The following is a 22,142-nucleotide window of genomic DNA, read 5'->3' on the forward strand; positions in this document are numbered from 1 at the left end:
ATGGTTGCGGAACGGATCGTCTTTGTAAGTCAAGGTACCACTGTATATGCATTTTGTGTTCCCCCTTTTTGTATGATGTGAACCACCCTGTGATCTTCGGCTGAAGGGCTGTATACACATTTAATAGCAATAATAATATTAATAGCAGACTCACTGGGCAAGAATACTAATCACAAAGAATTGGAAAGGAGAGAAAATCCCAATAAAACTGGAATGGCAAAGTAAACTGATGGAGTTCGCCAAGCTGGCAAAAATGACAGACAAATTGAGAGGCAATACTGAACAAACATTTATTCAGAAATGGGACATGTATAAAAAAACATCTTAAAGATTATTGTAATAGTACAAAGTCTGTGGCAGGATTTGAATGGCTTCTGTGTTACGATAGATATTTATAAGAGAATATATTATTGACGATTAAAAAGAAAACAGAGATGAATAGTGCACTAGATAAAACAAGAAGTGATGGGGTGGCGGGAAGTCGTAGGGAACTCAAGAATGTACAGTGGACAAATAATGTGATTTTCTTTTTTTATTTCTATTTTGATTATATGTGTGTGTGTGTGTGTGTGTGTGTGTGTTCGTTATATCTTTTTAATCTTAATAAAGCATTAAAAAAAGAACATATCCAAGAGACGTGCTGGGGGGGGCAGGAATGTTCTGTTGTGCATGAGACATCCTTGGACCGATTGCTCTTCTTTCTCCTTCTAATATGTAATCCTGGAGTTTGGCAAACTTTAGTCCTTTATGTCCAATTTATAAGCATCTTCCACAATTCTTATGAAGTGGGTCAATAAACTTCATTTAAATAATAATAATGGGAGGAGGAGGGACTGCAAATATTCCACAAGTTTTAATCAACAGTGCTTCCTTTACACCGGTTGAAACAGCCCATAATAATCACAGGATGGTACAGCAACACTTCTGTGGATAATCCTCCGCATACACCTTCCGTTCCTTGCCATAAACGTAGAAGGAGTAAGGTTTTCCATGCCATGAATATTGTACCCTGGTGAGAAGGATCAGCTCAATTGTTTGCCTCTGTAAAATTGCAAAGAAGATACTTTTAGGGTCTAAACATGAGCGTATCGTTTACAAAAATGTTCAAATCTTTCTTTTATACATTGCAAGAATTAGGCACATTCTGAACACAGACGTGCTGCAGCCCTGTTTGGCAGGTATGGGGAATCTGTGACCCTCCTGATGCTCTTGTCCCAAACCGTTGGGCATGCCTGCTGGGCTTACTTAAGCTGGAGTGCAGCAACACCTGAAAAGCCAGAAGTTCCCATCCCTATTCTCTGACCCAACTATCCCTTAGCCTAGGATGCTGCCAATGTGGAAACTCAGCCACACAATGTGAGAAAAGCCTACAAAGCTTAGAATGTTTGCAAGGGCACAGGCCGATGGAGGCCAGCAGGTGTATAAATTTCACTATGACCCTGCATGGGGGAAGGGAGTGCTCCAGGCAATTCTCTTGGACCACAGCACCGAGAACCATCGCCTCGGTGGTGATTCTGTTAATACATATTCACAGCACTTGCCTGCCTCAGTATCCGCTTTGTAGGTGCAAACTGAGCCAGGTGTTGTTCAACGGCATTCCTGGAGGCTTGACTGATGCCAAAATCAGGGAAACTAATCACTGGATATACCTGTGGAAACGCAAATTTCAAAGACAGACAAATAGTAAACTGAAGTCCTGACCGAGGAGCAAGAGCGGGCTAGTCATTGCCTTATCACATTATGTAGACATGAACCATAGCTGATCTCTAAAATGCAACTGCATATCACTCAAGAAGAACCTCTTGCCTGCACTGCGGAGAGGTAAGTAAAATTGGAGAGCAAACTACTGTTGCCAATACGGGATGATGAAGCCAGGCTGTTTCTGGGCAACCCGGTATGTCCCTGTCCAGCCCTCTCTCTTTTACACAAAACTATCAGGAGAGTTCCCTGGGAAGAGGGATTATTAAACTGCTCTGGGAACTGCAGCCCTAAGAACTGTGAGCATCCTTAACCAAAGACAGTTCCCAGGATTCCTTGGGGGAAAGCCATGACTATTTAATGTGGTATGATGCTGTTTTATACGTCTAGTGGAAATGGGAGCCAGAGATAGGTTGGGTTGGGGTTCCCACTTTGGCACTTCTAATGCTCTGGCAGCCCAGTGCCGAAACAAGCCCTAGCGTGGGCCTCCGCAAAAAAATGTGTTGCCATTTGACAACTGAAGTGGGCCAAGCACCACTGTCACCCAACACCAAAACTTCTCCAGTTCCATGACTGGAAGGAGGAGCACAGGGATTGCTCTCCCCCGCATCCTCCCCAGCTGGGAAGAAAGTGGGGGGGGGATTGTCCCTGACTTTGTGCAGAGTGATAGGTCCACAAGGTTTGCCTTGGCTATCAAGGCCAGCAATAGTTTGGGAGCTATGAGGGTGCTTCAGAAAATGTATACCCCAGCCTCACACAAACTATATGCATGTTTTCTGGAAATGCCATTAAGATGCAAAATCTTCAAATCATGTCTTAACAGTATCAAACAAATCACTGGGTATGAAAAAAAACTTTTTTTAATCCATTAAAATGTATTATTAAACTATTTAGAAGATTACGTTTAAACCATCATTCCTGTCTAAAACTATTTTCTGACTGCCACTGTTGGGGTTGGGGTCAGGAAGCCCTGGTCAGGAGGGTTTCTTAGGATCGAGGATGCAGCAACGATATATAAGATAACTTGTTATGTCTGAGCTAGAACACAAATCTGTTAAAAATGGGCATATGGCTAGTTCTAAAATAGTAGGATTGCTGCACAATTTGGCTGTAAGCTACCCAGAGGGCAGGGGCATAGTGTGGGGGGACAATTTTGAGAGGAGGCGCAAAGAGGCACCCCCACAGCAGGCTCCTTCATGGGAGCCTGGCTCCACGCCAGAAGGAGCTACACCTTGGCTACGGCGCTTGTGCCGGGCGCAGCTCCACCCTGAACCAGGGGAGGAGAGCAGGCTGCCCACCCTCGACCGCAGCACACCTCGCACCCGGAGGCAGCAGCTCTTTCGCCAGGTCACGTCTGACTTGGTGGCAGAGAGTGGCCCTCCCTGGTTGTGGCGAGGCATGCCCAGTCGCAGCGGTTCCGTCGCCGGGTCTCAGAGAGCAGGAGAGCCGGCAGCAATGTCTCCTTGGCTGCGAGGCGCCTCGTGCCCGGATGCAGTAGCTCTGCCACCGGGTCACTACTGACCTGGCGGTGAAGAGCATCCCATCTCAGTCGCAGTGAGATGCGCCCGGCCTCAGCAGTTTCACCTCCGCTACCAGGTCAGGCCTGAGAGCAGGGGGAGAAAGGACATACGTTCCACTGCTGCCAGTGGGTTTCCTGAAAGATTCAATTGAACTAGTATCAATTTATGAATGAATGAAAATTTGTTTGCAGCCATAGGCCTCTGGATGACTTTACAAACATGCCGCATTCGTACCTGTGTGTTTTTGAATGGCTACAATTGCTTTTATTATTGCTTGTGTGTTGTGGCCCAGGGTGAGGGAGAGGTAGCAGAGGTTGGAGTGGGGTAGGGGGAGATTTATGTACTGATCATCTGGGGGGCATTATATGGTGAGATATGGTCCACCAATTAATTAACTGCCAACACTTAAGTTGGTTCCTTTTCAAGTCCTGCCTCTCTTTGCATTACTGCTTTTGCTGAAAGCATTTCATTACCATAGGGCTGTCATCAACAAACAATGTCTCTCCAGTAACAGTTTTGAAGAGTTCGATGGGAAATCCAGATCTTTCATCTGCCACATATTCATAAACATTGTTCTTCCTATGAAGGCAAAAGGCAGGAGAGTTGCAACGACAACATGCAGCCTTTCTTGTTTCACAGCACAACAGCCTTCTCAAACCAAACACTCTCAAAATGACTCCCCCTGCTATGTAAACTTTTTAGGTGGGGTCAAAGAGCCGGCCTGATCAAACACAGTGCAGTCCCATCTAGCCCCATACAGCTAACCTAAATGACAAGAGGTCCCACCCAGATCAGCTGAGTAACCATTTCTAGCATCTATACTGGATCCTTTCACTCATGATGCTGAATGTGAAACAGGCGGCTCTGGGAGGCAGAGCCAATTTTCCACGCAGTTAGAAGTGGCCTCCCCTTTCTACCCACAGTCTACTTTGACAAGACTTGCCATTCAACTTGCAGCTCAATGAACGACAGCAGTTGTCCTTTTCCTCCACAATCATTGCAGGCTATTTTCCCCATACCGGAACACTCCTGGCAACTGTAAATAAAATGTAATAAAACACAAGGTGTGATAAAATGTAATGAAACTACTCGGCATAAAGCTTGGTACTTTGTGAGCCCGGCTGAAACACACACACACAAACAAAAAGGGAAGGAGAATCCGGCAAAACAATTGGAATAGAGGTTTCTCAGCTCTAGAGCTGTCTTCTTGTTTTGTTTTTCTGTTGGGAAATTTCGCCATCTCCTGGACCTCAGGATGCATAACAAGCAGAGCTTCTTTTTCAGTTAGCAACATTTTCCAGTATGGCCAATACTAGCCAGGAGAATGCAACCCTATTTCTGATCTCTTGAATGCACTTAGCCAACACAGGCACACAGAGACATGCAGTACGACATGCCCCATAGTTTGGGATAACTGCTGGTAATTTGCTTCATTTGCTTTCTTCGGATCCTTCTGTTTCATACATATCCCTAAGCCTTTCTTTCATATGTATTTTCCCACCATGGAACTCCCACAGGCTTCCATCTGTCCCCCAACTAGGCACAGACCAGCTTTAGCTTCAGAGAGGCTGCTGAATCATCATCATCATCATCATAGCAGTTATATGTACTCAGCAAAACTCATAAAGATTAAAAGATTAAAATGACAGGTCACCATCTTCTTAACTGTCTACATGTGCTTGGGACCAATGGGGAGATGAAGGGTAAGACCTACAGGATATTTTCTCCATTCACTTGAGGGCTGTCTAACTTTTCACGCTAATCTGAATTTTGCAAAACAACAGCACACATCTTTGAAAGTGAAAAATCATGAAACAGAAGAGACTTCCATTTATATTTCTAGTTTCTCAGACAGTTACACCAAAGCCCTCATTTCAGGGTGCTGCAATTAGGCAGGTCACGTCTGACTTGGTGTCAGAGAGCGGCCCTCCCTGGTTGCAATTAGGCAACGCCTTTTGCTTTATTTTACATTTGGGAACAAATTCCTTCCCAAGTGCAAAATCCATTTGAATCACTTCACTTCTTGTATTCTCCCCCCCCCCCAAAAAAAAAATTAACTCAGGGTCTTTAAAGTCCTTCACATGCAGTATTTCAAACATCTGCACACCTCTGGGAGGAAAGCTAAGTCTTATTATTCCCATACTGCAAGTGTGTCTTTCATCCTGCAGCATTCCCAAGGCCAATGAGCGAGGCTGGGCACCCATGATACCTATAAAACACATTCCAAACATACTATTTTCATCAAATAATTATGGGTGCTGTAGTTTGTTGGGCGTTGTTGGGAATTTTAATTCTGAGAGGAGAAAACCACAGTGCCCAGAATTCTTTGAGGGAAAGAATGTGCTTTGAATGTGCTTTAAAGGTATATAGTGTGCATACAGCCTGAGTTCACAGCAAAGGCAAGATTTGAATCAAATATTTCCTGGTCTCTGAGCAACTGTGATAGTAACTAGAGAAAAGTAGATATTTACACATGCATGCATTGGCACAGTATACATGTGAACATATAATCTGTTCAACATGAACAGATTGAAGCACCACTGTAAGATTGTCCATGGTATCTCACATATAGAGGACCAGGAAGGAGTGCAATTGTCACACATAGTGCAACACTCAAACCCCACAGCGAAAATAAAAATGAGCATCTTCTTCATATATTTGCATATTGACTCACGCACTTTTCCATTCCACTTCCCGAACATTGGTCACATGTCTCATCCACAAACCGGACTCCTCTTCCATGACATCTCCCACACTGTTGCTGTTGGGATTTAATTTTAGACAAAAGAGCCAGAAATAAGCAGGGTATCTCCAAACAAAACACTCATTGGGCAAAAACAGATCTCCACCAGTCATTAAGGTGCTATCTGCTGAAGCAAAGATGTCCATTTTGAAACCCACTGTGGAAGTAGATGGAGAGGTCCAAGGTACCACCTTTGCACATATCCCCAGTGAGGACATTGTTGCGAAGACATGTCCCTATGGGCAAATGGGCCACAGAGTCAGCTGTAACTGCAGACCTGTCAGAAATGTTGGCTATATCCAAGCCTTCTCAGTTCTACCTGCTTCTGGTGGTTCTCAAGACAAGACAATATTGTGGGAAACAAGGAGGACTATTCCTCCCCACCCCTGGAATTTCCACTCTCCACCAAGTGTATTTTTTTTAATGCCCTATGAACCTCAAACTACTGCCATCGGAGACAAAAAAAAATAGAAGACCTGTTTCCTGCAACTCATGAAACGTGGTATGAGGGGGAAGGGTCAATCGTGAAGACCACTTTGTCTTGGTCAAAAATCCAAAGGTCTTCCCTCTGTGACAGAGGACTTCCCTGTCTCATTGACCCAACCTGGCTGATTCCATCCAAGTGAGAGGCGCTGACCTTCCCCTGCTTTCTTAACACTGCCTAGATGCAGCTGGATATTTCTTGCCTCTTAACAAGAGAAGCTGCCCAGTTCCATCAATCTGTGAACTATAGTGGCATGGAGCAGGCTGCTCTCAGCAATGCCTTTGATACTCTATTCAGTTCCACCATACTTCATCCCTTTCTATTTTCATGAAGCATGTAAAAATGTACTTTTTAAAAAATAAAAATAAACTTTTTTCTGAATTAACAGATTGAAAAATGATGAAAGGGTTGTTAGTTGTGGCTTTTATCAATTTTGGGTGGTATTGCAGTGTTTACTTTAATTAATATTTGTCACATCCATGATTGTATAGTCAGTCGTTTTAATTGTTCTCTGTTCTGAACTTCCAAATATGGAAGAAAAACCAGTATAGAAAACGGATACTCCCGACATCCAGTACAATTGCTATATCAAATATTTACTGACTTTCTGGTTTGTATCTCTGGAGTTCCAATTTGGTCCTACTAGTCAACATCCCACCAGCTGTTTAAACAATAGCAGGATAGGCTACTCCACAAAAGAAATGTTGCTTCTTCCTTCTCCTCCACCACCACCTTTTATTTTCTCATCTGTGTCCTCACCTTTCTACAAAACAAAACTCCACACTAAGCAAAACGTACTCGCAACTACTTACCTTGCTGTTGCCATTGCATTTACTACAGTGACGTCTACCAGTTGATCCACATGTCGGGCAAGCCTTCAAAATCAAAGAAAGGAGAGCGTTAAAACGGAGTCAACTGCTTTTATTTGGACCTGGGTTGTCCGGAAATACTATCCTGCTCATATGCAGAGAAGGCAATGTTAAGAGGATCTGGTGAGTTTCCATTTAATTTGCATTAAACTCTGGCCACATTCATACCATACATTCAAAGTGTTATGATGATACTTTAAACAGCCATGGCTCCCCCCCTACCCCAAGAATTCTAGAAACCGCAGTTTGTTCAGGGTGCTGAACTGCAACAAGATCTAGAAGATTCCCACCCAGGTCTTCTACTGTCAGAAGGTTCGGAATTTCAATCTCAGCCACAGCCTTATGATTTCTATGCCAGCAGACATTGGGCGAGGGCAGAACCTAGCTGTTACAGCCAACAAGATGGAGAACCTCTCAACAGAGCTCTTCCAGTGCACAAACCTTGGGACTGAGTCACAATGTCTTCCATTCCCAGAGCTACCATTTCCAGAGTGAATTAATAAGAATTTCCTCTTCAGGGGGAACTCTGGACATAGTACAGTTGGATCCCGAACGCCTTGGTACTTGGACATTTCAGCTCCCAAACACTGCAAACCCGGAAGTGAGTGTTCCAGTGTGCTGACGTTCTTTGGAACCCGAACGTCCGACAGGGTTTCTGCGGCTTCTGAATGGCTGCAGGAGCTTCCTGCAGCCAATCAGAAGCAGCGCTTTAGTTTCCGAACATTTTGGAAGTTGAACGGACTTCGAAATCTGATTCCGTTTGACTTCCAAGGTACGACTGTAGTTCTGTGAAGGGAACATGCAGCTCCTAACAATGCTCAGCACCATTAACAAGCCACAGCTCCCATAATTCTTTGAGGGAATCTATGAGCGTTTAAATTAGTATGACAGTGCTTTAAATGTATGGTATAACTTTCCTTTCCTGCTTGACTTTCCTTCAGTCATCTCATTTGAATACAAAACTCTTTTACCTCCAAAAATTACGCAACCCTCTTGTTACTCAGGTCACCTAATGATCCACCTAAATGCCTATAAAGTACATACATTTCTGCCCAAACTCTTCATTCTTACCAGTAAACCTGTGTACAATTTGCAAGAACATTCCTCTGCCCTTTCTTTCTGCTCTTATATCCCATTATAAATCTGATCATGAACTTTGCTCCTTCAATTCTGCTGCCTGAGAAACTCCAAAGAGCTGCTTCCCTCTTACGTGACTCTAGCCCACAGTCACTGGCTGCTTATCATAAATCTCTCCCACAACAGGAACAACTCAGAGATCTTAACCACCTTGACCTTAAGGACAACAGTGCCAAAGAGGAGGGGAAGGGTGCTGGCCAGACAAAATGCATGGGCCTACGTATAACACCATATTCATTGATACATTAGCTTTGTACCGTTAATGCTGATGTATGAGGCACTCTGATTCTCTGGGTTTTCTCTCGGAACATGCCGGGAGCGTCTGCTCTCACATCCCAAGGCAAAGGAGCTGTCCCACGCAGGTAGGAATCTACTGCTCCACCTGGTATAAGAAAGCTGGATTGGACTATTTTCTGACAGCTGCACTTACACTACCATGTGGCTTGGCCTCGGAGAAGCTTATGTTTTCCAATGCATAATACAAGCAAAATAAGAGCATGTATAATAGCCGCTACAGCAAAATGACAGTTTTGTATTGGGAGCCAGCTTTCATCATCATGATTGTCACCAGCATTTCAACAATTTATTTAATGCTTGATCAGTCATCTCTAAGCAGTGTACTTCCTCCCCTCACAAGAGAGTGACGTCCTCATCCATTCTTCCCCATGTTTTATCCTTGTATGGATTGCAGTGCAAACTATGCTTTAAAATCAATAGTGATTGACTTTCCATTTTCAAACTATCATTTTCCAGGAGCCAGTGTTGCAAAAGTGCCCTGGACTTTAACGCTACCTCTTTTGTTTAACAAACACAAACAACATTATTTATTTTAAATTACACCAATTATAAATTTACCTCATTTTTGCTTCCCCAATTTTTGCTTCCCCAATTTTTGTTTCATTTAAAGTCAGGATGGGTGTCTTTAAGGAACTCTCCAATTCTACCAAAACTGTGAAGGGCATCCATCTTTAGCTATACAGTGGTACCTTGGATCCCAAACGCCTTGCAAGTCGAACATTTTGGCTCCTGAACGCCACAAACCCAGAAGTGAGTGTTCCAGTTTGTGAACGTTCTTTGGAACCACAATGTCCAATGCGACTTCCGTGGCTTCTGATTTGCTGCAGGAGCTTCCTATGGCCAATCGGAAGCCGCGCTTTGGTTTCCAAATGTTTTAGAAGTTGAACGGACTTCCGAAAAAGATTCCGTTCGACTTCCAAGGTACTACTGTACCTTGTTTTCAGGACATACAGAAATGGAGAGATAAGGTGGCCTAAACTAAAGCCCAGTTTCATCTGATGCTTTCAGGTGTATTAGAACAGTGGTTCCCAACAGATGGTCCAGGGACCCCCAGGGGTCTGCGAGCTATGCCAGAGGGGTCCGCAAGATGCTATTAGAATAAAAAATATATTAAATATATTTTGTATGATAACAGATTTTTTGTTTTGGCCGCTTCCTGCATGAGCAGAGTCTAGCGCAAAACTAGAATTAGATAGAGGCAGTAGTTCTGCTGTATGCAGTTAGGTGGCGCTTTACAGACACTACTGTTTTGCAAAGAGGCAGCGCGCGCATTCTACTAATGCTCACCTCCTCAAGATGCTTTGCGCGCGTCGGCTTAATTTGTGCCCTACTGCGCAGGTACCCTGTCTTCTCCATTCCCCTCCCTCCTCCCTGGCGTGCGCTGCCTCTTTGCAAAACAGTAGTGTTTGTAAACAAAGCGTTGTTTTTCGCGGAAGCTACAGTTCGCGTAGTTAAAAATGGACCGTTGGTTAAAAAGTGGTTCGTTAAAACGACAAAGGCCTACAGATGAAGAGGAAGATAATGCATTTGATGTTCAAACAAGTAAGTCAGTGACTCTCGAACCGATCTTGTCAGTGTCCATTGAACCTAAATCGTAACTGTAAAAAACGTATAAATATAAAATATAAAAAGACTCTTAATTTGGCTCTCACTTTTTAATTTTAGGATTAGGAATTAATGGGGGTCCTTGTCACAATAGCGGCTCGATGAGGGGTCCTCGAGAAAATTTTGTTGGGAACCCCTGTATTAGAACAAAGGCTCACAAATATGCAGGCCTTGTTCTATATTATTATACTGAGTCCTTTACATAATGCATTGAGAAAGCGATAAAAGCTGGTTCCTGTAAAAGTCCTCTCAGGTTGCTACCAAAAATTCCCACCACCTGCTGACACAGCCTTTTGTGGAATGGCCATCACAACATCCTCAGCTGCTCAGTGGCCATGGAATTGGGGAGGGGGCAGGAAAAGCTGGCGTAATGTCACCTGATGCCTGCTGTTAGACCAGCTCATGGTCTATTGCATCCCAGGCCAGCTCAGCCCCATTCCCACCCTTGGAAACCCATTTCATGGCCCTCTGCTGGGTATCCACTGGGATAATGTCAACGGGACTCCTGCCTGCCCAACTGGTGACTGTCAAGAGGCCAGCTCAGCTGGCAGAAGTCAAAGGAGAGGCACCACACTGTGAAGGGCTTGGATGAATCAGTCTGGCCTAAGTGGGGCTGGATTGTAGTGTAGTATACCAGTACTTACCCCCATAAGGTTCCGCCTTCCATTCAGAGGATCTTGATTCAGTGAAGGTCTCCAGTTTATACTAAGAAACAACTTTCAAGAATTAAACACTTCACTTAAGAAATAGTCAGATTTTTAAAATTGCCTTAGGGCAATTACATAGGGAAGCAACACCTTAAAACTGTTAAGAGATTCATTCCCTGTGTTTGCATTCATGGGATTGTTGTCTATCACATGATGGTGTATGTTTTCATTCCACAGAGTCGGAAGTGACGAAGACAGGATGTTTGTTTTACTGTGTTTCCTGAAGTGGGACTATTGTCATTTGTTCATTCTCTTTGTTTTGCTGCCTGATGCTAGAGAGAGAGGGAACCATGTTGCAGTGCTCCGTGTGTGTTTATATGTAAATAAAAGTCGATTAGCCAAAATGCTGAGTTGCCGAGTTCTGTTACGCAACTGTGCAAATTCTATGGATCCGTAGGTGTGCTGATGTCAGTTGGCATCTGTCGGTGTGATGTTTGGGCTGAAGAAACCTTTAAACTCCTGAACAATCGACCAGGAGGGAGGGAACATACCAGTCGGGCATTTGTCTCTGCCAGGGTCCGACTTATGAGTAAGACATACTAACAAAAATGTCTCCGGTAAAGCCAACACAAAGCAACCACCAGAAAACTACAAAACAGTACAAGTAACATGCATCTCTTATGCATTAATTCAAAATGTTTATATATACTTAAAAAAAATAGAACCAGAAATGTGAGTTATCCTTCAGAATCACTGGCCAGCTCCAATATGTCTCTGGGGAAAGAACTTGACTCCATGCCTAGTCAACTTTGTAAAAGTTCTGCCTTTTCAGACAGGTTAGGCCAGGGATGGGAAACTTGCAGCCCTCCAGATGTTTATGAATTCCAATTCAGCTCCAGCCAACACAGCTTATAGTCAAGGATGTGGATGGAAGCTGGAGTCCAACAACACCTTGAGGACAACAGGTTGAAGCCATGACCCAAAGGAAAATTCAATTTGCAAAATTCTTTCTCTTTTTTTCGTTTCCTTTATGTACCTTAAACAAACACAACCTTCTGTTGCACAACAGCACCACAGAATAACTTCAAGCGCTCTATTACCTCCTCGGTCCAAGTGGGCCCCTCATAATTTAGGCAAAAGGGGAACTGCCATCAGTTTGCATTGGTAGTTAAATGCCCTGTATGAACTATTCCTAATTTTCACAAAGATACTATGCCATTGCGATGGGACGGTACGATCTGGGGTTAGGAATGAACGATACCATTTATTGTTTGTTTATTCTTTGAAAGGACCTTCCACACTCAAGCCAGCTAACCATTAAGAATATAAACATAGTAATCAAAATATGGCGGGTGTGCTGTAGTTGTAGTTGGGAAGAACCGCAGAACCACCTTCCCAACACCAGCGTCACTGCGGCTTACCTGGATGGCACTGGGGCAAGGTGGTGGTGTGGTTGGGGCAGGTCTGTCGGATTGGCAATGCCAGTGTTGAGAGGGCATCTCTGCCTCCACTGTACCAGCTGCTCCTGCATAGCTATACTATTACCAGCATATATACTGCTTACTCTGTAGGTATTGAATAACTGTAGGTCATCAAACACCATCTCTTTGGCTGGGTCTGTGCTGTAGCAGCACTTGCTGGAAGCGTACTGGATAAAAGCTTCTTGGGCTTCATCTTTTGAAATGGCAGGAACGCTGTAGGAAAGGACCAAAAGAAGGGATAAGCAAAATTGACCGCCAAAACTTCCCATGGTCCTCTAAGTCAGAGGTGGGGGACCTCAGGGTCAAAAACCAAATACGCACGCCATATCTCTTTTTTCTGGCCCTCACAATTCTCCCCAGGCCTGACTGGAATATGTCTTCAAACTCTGAAAACGCTTCATGAATTTCTGAGAGCTGGGGAGAGATATGTGAGTGTCTGTGGAAACTAGCCTACTGAACAAAGGTGAAATCTGCATGCCCGGCTTGGCCCATTTTTGCCCCTGGCCCCACCCACACCACTGTCATGTGACCCTCAAAAGGATGTCCACCACAGAATGCGTAGCAGTATCCACTTACTTCCACATTCTCTGGGGCGGCTGTTGCCCACCTCCATGTCCAGGAAACAAGTTAGGTGGAGGCAGGCAATGTTTTCCTCCTGTAAAGGAATGGCGTTCAGGTAAGAACAGCAGGATAAGCAGTTGTGAATGTCTCATGAGCAACATGCTAGAAGAAAGTTCTCCTTGGCAATAGCGGAAAGGAACATTCATGCAGTGGGCACATGTGGGTAAACAGGTCCCAAATGGTTAAGGGCTTTATATACTAATAGCAACACGTTGAACTTGGCCAGGTAGCGAATCAGCAACCAGTGCAGATCACGGAGCGCAAGTGTGACATGCTGACAAGACCTTACTCCTGTTAGCAATCTGCACTAACTTCAGTTTCTGGATCAAGCACAAGGGAACTAACTTCAGTTTCTGGATCAAGCACAAGGGAAGCACCTTAAAAACTAGCACTTGTATTACAGCATACACTAGGGATAGGCAAGGTTTACCTTGCCTGGGTCGGTTCACTCCAGCGGAGATCCTTCCGTGGGCCAGAGCGTGTGAGCATGCACGGCCACAATTTCTGGCGTCTGCATTGGCGCAGACACGATTTTTGGCATCTGCATCTGTGCAGACACGATTTTCGGCGTCTGAGCATGCGCAGACGCTATTTCCAGCACCGCAGAAGTGAGTCCCCGCACCGCGCCTGTTTAGCGCAGCAGGCGGGAACTCGCCGAGCGGGTGGCTTGGGAGCCGGTTAAACGAGCCCCGTGGGCTGCTTGTGGGCCATGGGCCTTAGGTTGCTACCCCTGGCATACACTTTAGGGAACTAGAGTCCACACCAACAAGTCCTTGCCTGCAGCGCTTGTGCCTTCATAGCCAGATATGTTGCCTGTGTTATACGTAGGAGGAGCATAAGGTCCTGGGATCTGAGCCATATCTCTAGGAAGGGCGACACCTACAAGCAAGTTAAGGAAAAGAAAGATGTTGAACGTTGTCATCTCTCAAACATATAATGAATCATACGGAACACTGAAACCTACATATAGGATTTCATCTTTATTACGCAAGTGATAGGTCAAGGGTTTGGGGCCAGTGGGTACCTTTGGGATTTTGAGAAAGTGCCACGGGCACTGAAATATACTCGGAGTCGAGAGTGAATTTCATGCTCTTTATTCAGCTCATAGTCATCAAGGAGAAGAAGAGAAGACGAATGGCTCTTTTCCCAAAACCATCTGCTTATATACATTATTTACACAATGGGCCTTGCGTGATTGGCTACTTCAGGGCTACACCTGTTGGCCAATTATATTGTGGATTGACTTCTGCCTGCAGCCTGATTGGCTGCTCCTACAGGCCAATCAGGTAGCAGATTCACTTCTGCCAGCCGCCTGATTGGCTGCTCCAGCAGGCCAATCAGGTTGCGGATTCACTTCCACCTGGAGTTGGATTGGGTAGCTCCCGCTGATTCTGAATCCTATTGTTCTAGGATTTAGCTCAGTACATAACACCCCTCCCCTCTAAGTTCCAGTCCTGCCCGGGAAGTTGCATTCGTAGTCCCCAAGGTCTGCTGGCCGCCTCCGTGTGCGTTGTGGCCTGGGGTGTTCCTTGGTCAGGGGTTCTTGTTCTGGCTCGTGTTCCGAGGCTGCTGGCTGTGCCGGGGCTGTCTGGTCTGGCGCCACTGAACCAGTAGGTTGTGGCTCTAGTTCCGGTGTCCTTCCAGCCTCGGGGCGCCCCTCTGTGCCTACTGCTTCTGCTTCCCCTGCCCACCCCTCTTGCTCTACAGGCCTCACTGCCCTGCTGTCCCCTTGGGACCCCTCTGTCCCGCTCTCCTCCCGGGTTCCTCCTGGGAACCGTCGCCGTAGCTGGTCGCAGTGGCGGCGCCAACATTGCCCCCCTTCCGTTAGTACCTCGTACGACACGGGACCGGTCACCTTGGTGACTGTGGCGGGTACCCATGCTGGGCCTGCCCCAAAATTCTTTGCATACACTGGGTCCTGGGCCACAAATGTCCGGGGGTTCCTGCCTTTCCCCACCACTACCTCATCCTGAGCTCTGTCGGGGTGAAGTCGGTCCAGTCTGGTTGCAAGGCGCCGGCCCATTAGTAGTTCAGCTGGGCTCCGGCCCGTCGTTGTGCTTGGGGTGCTGTGCTGTGCTAGAAGAAATGCGGCAAGGCGGTATTCCCAGTCCCCTTGTGTCATGCGGCGGAGGCTGTCCTTGGTGGTCCGCACCATGCGCTCCGCTTGGCCATTGGTGGCAGGGTGGAATGGTGCTGAGCGGATGTGGCGGATGGCGTTCTGCGCTGTGAAGGTCTGGAACTCCTCTGACGTGAATGCGGTTCCATTGTCCGAGACGAGGGTGTCAGGGAGCCCGTGGGTTGCAAACAGCTTACGTAGTACCCGGATGGCTGCCGCCGTAGAAGTGGACGGTACCAGTGCAACCTCCAGCCATTTGGTGTAGGAATCCACCACTATGAAGAATGTTTTTCCCTGGAAGGGGCCAGCGAAGTCCACGTGCAAGCGTGACCATGGATGTCGGGCGGACTCCCAGGGCTGGACTGGGGCCCTTGGGGGATCCGGGCGGGATTCTTGGCAGGTCTGGCAGTGTTGGACCCAGGCCTCTATCTCTCTGTCAATCCCCGGCCACCACACATAACTCCTGGCAAGGGCCTTCATCCTCACTACCCCTGGGTGTGTCTCGTGTAGGGCTGTGAGGACCCTTTTGCGGAGGGGCTGGGGAACAACAACCCTGCTTCCCCATAACAGGCACCCCTTGTGGGCCGACAGTTCATGTTTGCGGTTTGTGTAGCCAGCGAATTCTGGCCCGGGGCTGCTGCTGGGCCATCCTCGCCACACCCAGTCCAGGACCCGGGAGATGACCCTATCTTTTGTGGAATGGTGCGCAACTTCTTGTGCCTGAATGGGTCGGTCGGGAAGCAGCTCCAGGGTCATAACCTCTTGCGCAGGCGCTGGGTCGGGGCCTGTTTCTGGTAGTGGTAGCCTGCTGAGGGCGTCTGCGTGGCCCATCGCCTTCCCAGGGCGGTGGATTAGTGCATACTGGTAGCCGGCAAGGAAAATTGACCACCTGAGGACACGTGGAGACAACACTTGGGGGGTCTGCTTCTCGGGGGCAAACAGGCCAAGCAACGGCTTGGGCTCCAGCACTCCTTGCTCCACGAGCCGGTCCAATTCCTCGTCTATGCGGGGTTTCAGGGCGAACGGGACCCGGCGGGCCTTGTGCCTGATGGGTCGTACAGCGGGGTCTAGCTGTAGGGCAATGGGGGGTCCTGTATATCGTCCCAATGCCCCATCGAAAACCCCTGGAAACTCTTTGCATATGGCGTCCACGTCCACTTGTAAGCTAGTGCGGTTCACCCCGGTAACGGCTAGCCCCAGAGGTCCAAACCATGCCAGTCCCAGTAAGCTAACGTAGGGGCCCTTAACTACCAGCAAGTCCAATTGTTGCTTTCGCCCTCGATATTGCACCCTGAAGGTCCCCACCCCCATTGTAGGGACCTTACGTTTCTGGAAGTCCCGGAGGGTGAATGGGGCCGGCCTTAGTTTGGGACCCCCATTAGGGCACAGTTCCCTTAATGTTCGGGCCGAGATTATGGATAGAGTTGAACCTGTGTCCAGCTCCATGCGGCATGGGGCTCCCTCTATCTGTACCTCTATATAAATTTTCTCTGTGCTGGGATGGGGCAACTGGAATACCTGGTAGTCCGTGATCTCCGTCGAGTTGCCTTGGTGCATGGTGCCGTGTGACCTGGGGCTCCTGGGTCGGTCATCTGATGCTTGTCGACGGGTGAGTTGAGCCCGACACACCCGGGCGATGTGTCCCAATTTTCTGCACTGCCTGCACTCTGCGTTGCGGAAACGACAGGTCCTCCTCTCGTGGTTCTCCCCGCAGCTTGCACAGTTCCCTCCTTCTCGTCGAGGCTGCTGTGGTGTGTGTGCTGCTTGAGTGCGCCGCTGTACTCGGTGTACTTCCTCCCTGTCAGATTCGGATTCGTCGGTGAGGTCTTCGTGGTAGACCCTCGGTTGGGATGGCGGGGCCGGTCGTGCCTCTTGCGTTGACCTCTCGGCGGCTTCGGTTGCCAGGGCTTCCTCCAGAGCAATCTGGAACGTGAGGTCTTTTTTGGCGTAGAGGCGTCGTTGCAACATCTCGTCCCTCAGGCCACCGACGAGGCGGTCACGAAGCATGTTCTCCAACTCTGAGAAGTTGCATAACCGGGCGGCTTGGCGGAGGGAGGTCACAAACCCAGTTATGGTTTCCCCCGGGGCTTGCCGCTTTGCGTAGAAGGCATTTCGGCAAGCTACCACCGAGGGCTGTGGTGAGAAGTGCTCCTTCAGCCGTTCCATTATTGTTTTGTAAGAGATGGTAGCGACATCTCTAGGTGCAAGGAGAGCCCGGGCGATTTCAAACGTCTCCTCTCCACAGACGCTGAAGAATGTCGCCCTCTTCATGGCATCGTTGGTGACTTCTTTCGCTTGCAGGAGGAAGTTGAAACGGGCGGCGTACCCTTCCCAGTCTCCTGATGCTGGTTTGAATGGCGAGAAGCTGCTGTCGGTTGCCATTCTGGGTTCCTTGGGTCCTGGAGCTGAAGCCTGGATGCACGGTGCGATGCAGCGGTGCAGCAGGTGGTGGTGCTGCGGTGCAGTGCGTGGTGGCGGTCAGCTCAGCAGGATCCCATCCTCGTCGCCAGTGAAATATACTCGGAGTCGAGAGTGAATTTCATGCTCTTTATTCAGCTCATAGTCATCAAGGAGAAGAAGAGAAGACGAATGGCTCTTTTCCCAAAACCATCTGCTTATATACATTATTTACACAATGGGCCTTGCGTGATTGGCTACTTCAGGGCTACACCTGTTGGCCAATTATATTGTGGATTGACTTCTGCCTGCAGCCTGATTGGCTGCTCCTACAGGCCAATCAGGTAGCAGATTCACTTCTGCCAGCCGCCTGATTGGCTGCTCCAGCAGGCCAATCAGGTTGCGGATTCACTTCCACCTGGAGTTGGATTGGGTAGCTCCCGCTGATTCTGAATCCTATTGTTCTAGGATTTAGCTCAGTACATAACAGGCACCAATCACCAAATGTAGGGAGGACGGAGCAATGCTGAGCCAATGCAAACAAGAACTGAGGAGGAAGAGAAAAATTTCTCGTGCATCAAGGATATTTATCAAGACCTTACACATGTACCAGTGGTACCAGTGGGCATGCAAGCACCTGCAGCCACATTGGAAACCCCTGGTAAACTAGGATTTAGTGTGACATCTGAATGGAGCCAAGGTTAACAGGGATAAGAAATGCCCGTAATGACTTGCTTTTCATACCGAACGTCCACTGAGCAGATGTCTGACCAACAGTTCCGTATGTCTGAGTTGGTACTCTAGCAGGAGAAAGTGAAAAGGAGTGTAATGCACAATAACAAATATAAATGAGTGGCTTAGTGTACAAAAAGCAGAAATAGATGCAGTCAATTAAAAACCCTTAGAGAGTGCAGTTGTGGATGCAATTTTAACACTGTCAGATGAAGGTCTGAAGTAGTAAGTGCTTAACACTTTATATATAAAGTCAAGGCTGGCTTCATACGACCATTTTTTCAGCAACAAACTGATTGTTTACAAAAAGAAATTGCAGGCTGCCATTTTAGTTGATTTGAAAAGCCCTAAAGCCACAATATAATAATACCTTTATTGGCATAGTATTAGTATTGTGGTGCCCTTATTATGACTAACTGAATCGTCATAAAGTAGAGAACAATCTTTTGAGTTCTCCAGAACTCTTTCAACACACTTTGGGAGCGAGTCCCAATGTTTATCCATTGCCATATAACTTTATCACTTTTTCTCTAAACTAAAAAGTTTAGAGTTACTCCTTCCTGTGCAGAAAGTTTGCATTTTGATCACTTTGGTTGCCCTTTTAAAAAAATAAATAAATGATTCTTTATTATTTAAAATTACAATTTAACAAACACAAACAAACAAGCGCAAAAATAAACAATCACAATGTCAATAAATCATAGCGAATATACATTTCCCCTGTTACTTTAACTTTAAATACTTGTTCTTTTTTGAACCCCCCCCCCCCCCGTTTTTAATTTTTTTTTAGTGTTGTTAAGGTTTATAGAGAAAAATACAAAACAAAATATCAAGTTTTGTATTTTGGGGAGGAAATACAAAAAGATACTAAGTGTTGTATCCCCACCCCCACCTCTTTTCTGAAACTTTTCCAACTTGCAATATCCTGTTTGCAGTGGGGCTTTTACGTTCTCATGTCTGACATCCGGAGATCTGCACGTTCTCTTATCTCAGAGTTAAGGGAGCCTCGGCAGAAGTACGCATGCTCTGCATGTCAGAGGTTTGATCCCTGGTACCCCCAGGCAGGGCTAGGGAAGAGACTCTTGCCCTGTGTCCCAAGCTCTCTTCCAGTGGCTGAGCATCTGACTGGCATGACCAAGGCCCCAAGTTCAATTCCTGGCGTCTCCAGGAAGAGCTGGAAAGGAGCCCACCCTGAAACCCCGTGGAGAGCTAGATGGCCTCAGTATATGGCAACTTCCCTAGGTCTCCCCATCAGGGGTGGAGAACCCCGGGTCCCATGCCGTATGAGGAAACTTCCCATGTCCCTAAGAAAAGAAGCTAATTTCCTGAAGCTATTTGTTTTTGCTTTTGTGGGGGGTTGTGGTTTTTGTTTTTGTTTTGTTTTTTGGGGAAGGACTTGGCTTGGGGACGAATTCAAGCCCCGCTAGCAGTGGAGAAGAAAGCGGGCTGCCTCCACTGACATGGGCGCGGCACGGCGCGCTCAGCCCAGGGAGGAGAGACCCAAGGGGCGGCTTCTTTCCGCGGCTGCGTTCCCTTGCGCGCCTTCGCGCGCCTCTCCCGTTCGCCCGCAGCAAACACGCCTCTAGAAACAACTTTTTTCCTGCGCAAAAAAGAGCCCCTTTTGCAGCTTTCCGCTACACGTTGGCAGAAAGAATCAACACGAGGGCAACGGGGACTCTCCCCTTTACCTCGTTCCACAAAGGGTTAAAAGAAATGCGAAGGAGGGAGAGGGTGGGGAGGACTGGCAGGTTTCAAGGGAAGCGGGGAAGAGGGGGAAGCGGGTTCCGACGAGGGGGTTGTTGTTGTTGTTGTTGTTTAAAGGTTCTCACCGGATTCCCTGACGTCCGTCCGCCATTGCGTCTAGCAAACCATCTCGAAAACGCGAGCGAGCAACCTTTGCCCACTCTCTCTTTACTTTCTCTTTCGGGATCCCACTATCGCCTGCCTTGCGCAACTTTCTGATTTATATAAGCAGCGGAAATGTTGAGGGCGGAGCAGAAAAATGAGGACCCGAGAGGAAGCTGAAATGGACAGGAGTTTCCCCTATTCCTAGGCTCATTCTCATGTTATTTCAGACCCTCCAAGTGTCCCTTTCCCCCCCAGGAACGACATTGATTTAAGAGAAGCCGCCCTGGTTTCTGATTTGATGCCTCTTTGGATGTCCCTATTTTCATTGGCTCCAATACTTTGGCCACCTCATGAGAAGAGAAGAGAAGCACCTGCTAAACACATGCCAATTTTAATAAGAATTAACAAAGCGCTTTTAATTGTCAGTTTCATTTTGTAAATGGGAACTCTTCCTATACTATGAGCTGCAAAATCGGACCCGGCTATGATGTCTTCAGGCAACCTACCCCTACTCTGCACCATCTGCAGGTTAAAAGGCCTACCCAAGAAATCAAAGTGAAATTGTAGCATGAGCCCTGCAAAACTCTGAGATGGGTCCAGACTAGTTTCAAGATCTTCATTTTGGACCAGGGTCATGATATTCTGTAGGTGGTCTGTATATCTAAAACAAAAACAAAAATAGGCTGCTTCACATTGGAATTTCATCTTTGTCCCAAACAAAGAAATGCCTGGTCAGTTGCCCTTATGTCCTGCTATTGGGCTTCCCAGAGGTATTCATTGAAGCTTTTGCCAAAGGGCATGAAAACCATCTATCTAGTGTTTCTTATTGTCAGGTGACAATCCTCTATGTCACTATTCTTCCACTTGTGTCCATTAAGGTGAGTCACAAAAGCAGAACTATATTAACGTATGTTTAAAAATATATTTTTGGACTTAACGTGTGGGTTCCAAGTCCGAAAAGAGTAGTGCGAGACCGCAGCGACAAGTGCTTTGTGCCCTCAGCAGCTCACGAACTTGAAGAATAAAGTTTTTAAAATTCACTTTCTGTTCTCGGTGAACTTCCTCAAAAGGTTACTGGAAATGCTTGTGATACATGTTACACAATCTGTGCATGAATGATAAATAATGTTGTTTTCAAGGGAAGAGACCAAGAGTAGCACTGAACAACCATAAGGGGTCAAATGGTTCAAATCTGCATTTGATATTATCTGAAGAAGCAATTCTTTATTATTAACAAAGTTGACAAAAACTGGATGTTACCAGAGCAAGAGATGTTACATGGGCAGAAATTATGGGTTTAATACACTATCCATGTACTGATTAGTAATTACGAGTGTGGAAGTAATGGCAGAATCGCCCCCATGCTTGTTATTGATACAATTGAGTTGACACTCATTAGTGGCAGGTTTGGCACTACATAAAAGAATCATAGCTGCCAAGTTTTCCCTTTTCTCGCAAGGAAGCCTATTCAGCATAAGGGAAAATCCCTTTAAAAAAGGGATAACTTGGCAGCTATGAAAAGAATCCTGTCATGGGGGGAAAATAATCATTTTAGGTAAGAGACTTTTATAATAATAGTAACCCCATCTGTTTAGATAAAATTAAACTTGCTGTACATGATTTACAACTCACCTGGTTTCAAAATATTCATTTTAAATATCTGGCAGATTCAGCCCTTAAAATCCAAGCCACCAGATCGGTTAACCAAGCTTGAATCACTTCTATTAGATCAAGGTTGAAAAGGGAAAGGCCTAGTGTCAGCTACATATGCAATATTATATATTTCCAGTGGTCCATTACTAGGCCTTAAACTTATTATTGTTATTTAATTTATATCCCTCCCTCCCATCTGGCTGGCTTTCCCCAGCCACTCTGAGGAATATATCAAAACACAACAAAACATCCAACATTAAAAAACAAAATATCCTATACAAGCAACAAGCCAAT

The 22,142-nt window shown here is 46.4% G+C and overlaps 1 protein-coding gene across 2 annotated transcripts; it reads right to left on the reverse strand.

Annotated features, from left to right (window-relative positions):
- Positions 1-250: 250 nt before the first annotated feature.
- Positions 251-20,317, reverse strand: LOC118080797 (protein SSUH2 homolog). 2 transcript variants are annotated; one of them, XM_035106579.2, is made up of 13 exons: positions 20,177-20,317; positions 18,360-18,415; positions 13,880-13,981; positions 13,058-13,136; positions 12,565-12,694; positions 10,998-11,058; positions 8,709-8,833; positions 7,258-7,320; positions 5,897-5,979; positions 4,162-4,254; positions 3,692-3,797; positions 1,542-1,649; positions 252-1,041 (listed from the first exon to the last, which is right to left on the reverse strand). In XM_035106579.2, exons 1-13 carry the CDS (start codon positions 20,200-20,202, stop codon positions 901-903), a joined length of 1,173 nt encoding a protein of 390 aa, XP_034962470.2. In that variant the 5' UTR covers positions 20,203-20,317; the 3' UTR covers positions 252-900. The 2 variants fall into 2 exon arrangements, with proteins under 2 accessions (XP_034962472.2, XP_034962470.2); XM_035106581.2 differs by lacking the exon at positions 18,360-18,415 and having other exon boundaries at positions 251-1,041; positions 20,177-20,298.
- Between the last annotated feature and the right edge of the window lie 1,825 nt (positions 20,318-22,142).

The sequence above is a fragment of the Zootoca vivipara genome, chromosome 2 (assembly GCF_963506605.1).
Source record: "Zootoca vivipara chromosome 2, rZooViv1.1, whole genome shotgun sequence".
Taxonomy (NCBI): Eukaryota; Metazoa; Chordata; class Lepidosauria; order Squamata; family Lacertidae; genus Zootoca; species Zootoca vivipara.

Coding starts and splice junctions, on each gene's coding strand:
- LOC118080797 (XM_035106579.2), bottom strand. CDS start 20,202: ATGGCGGACGGACGTCAGGGAATCCG. Junction 13,137..13,879: donor TGAAGGCACAAGCGCTGCAG/GCAAGGACTTGT, acceptor ATTCCTTTACAG/GAGGAAAACATTGCCTGCCT. Junction 11,059..12,564: donor AGTTATTCAATACCTACAGA/GTAAGCAGTATA, acceptor GTTGTTTCTTAG/TATAAACTGGAGACCTTCAC.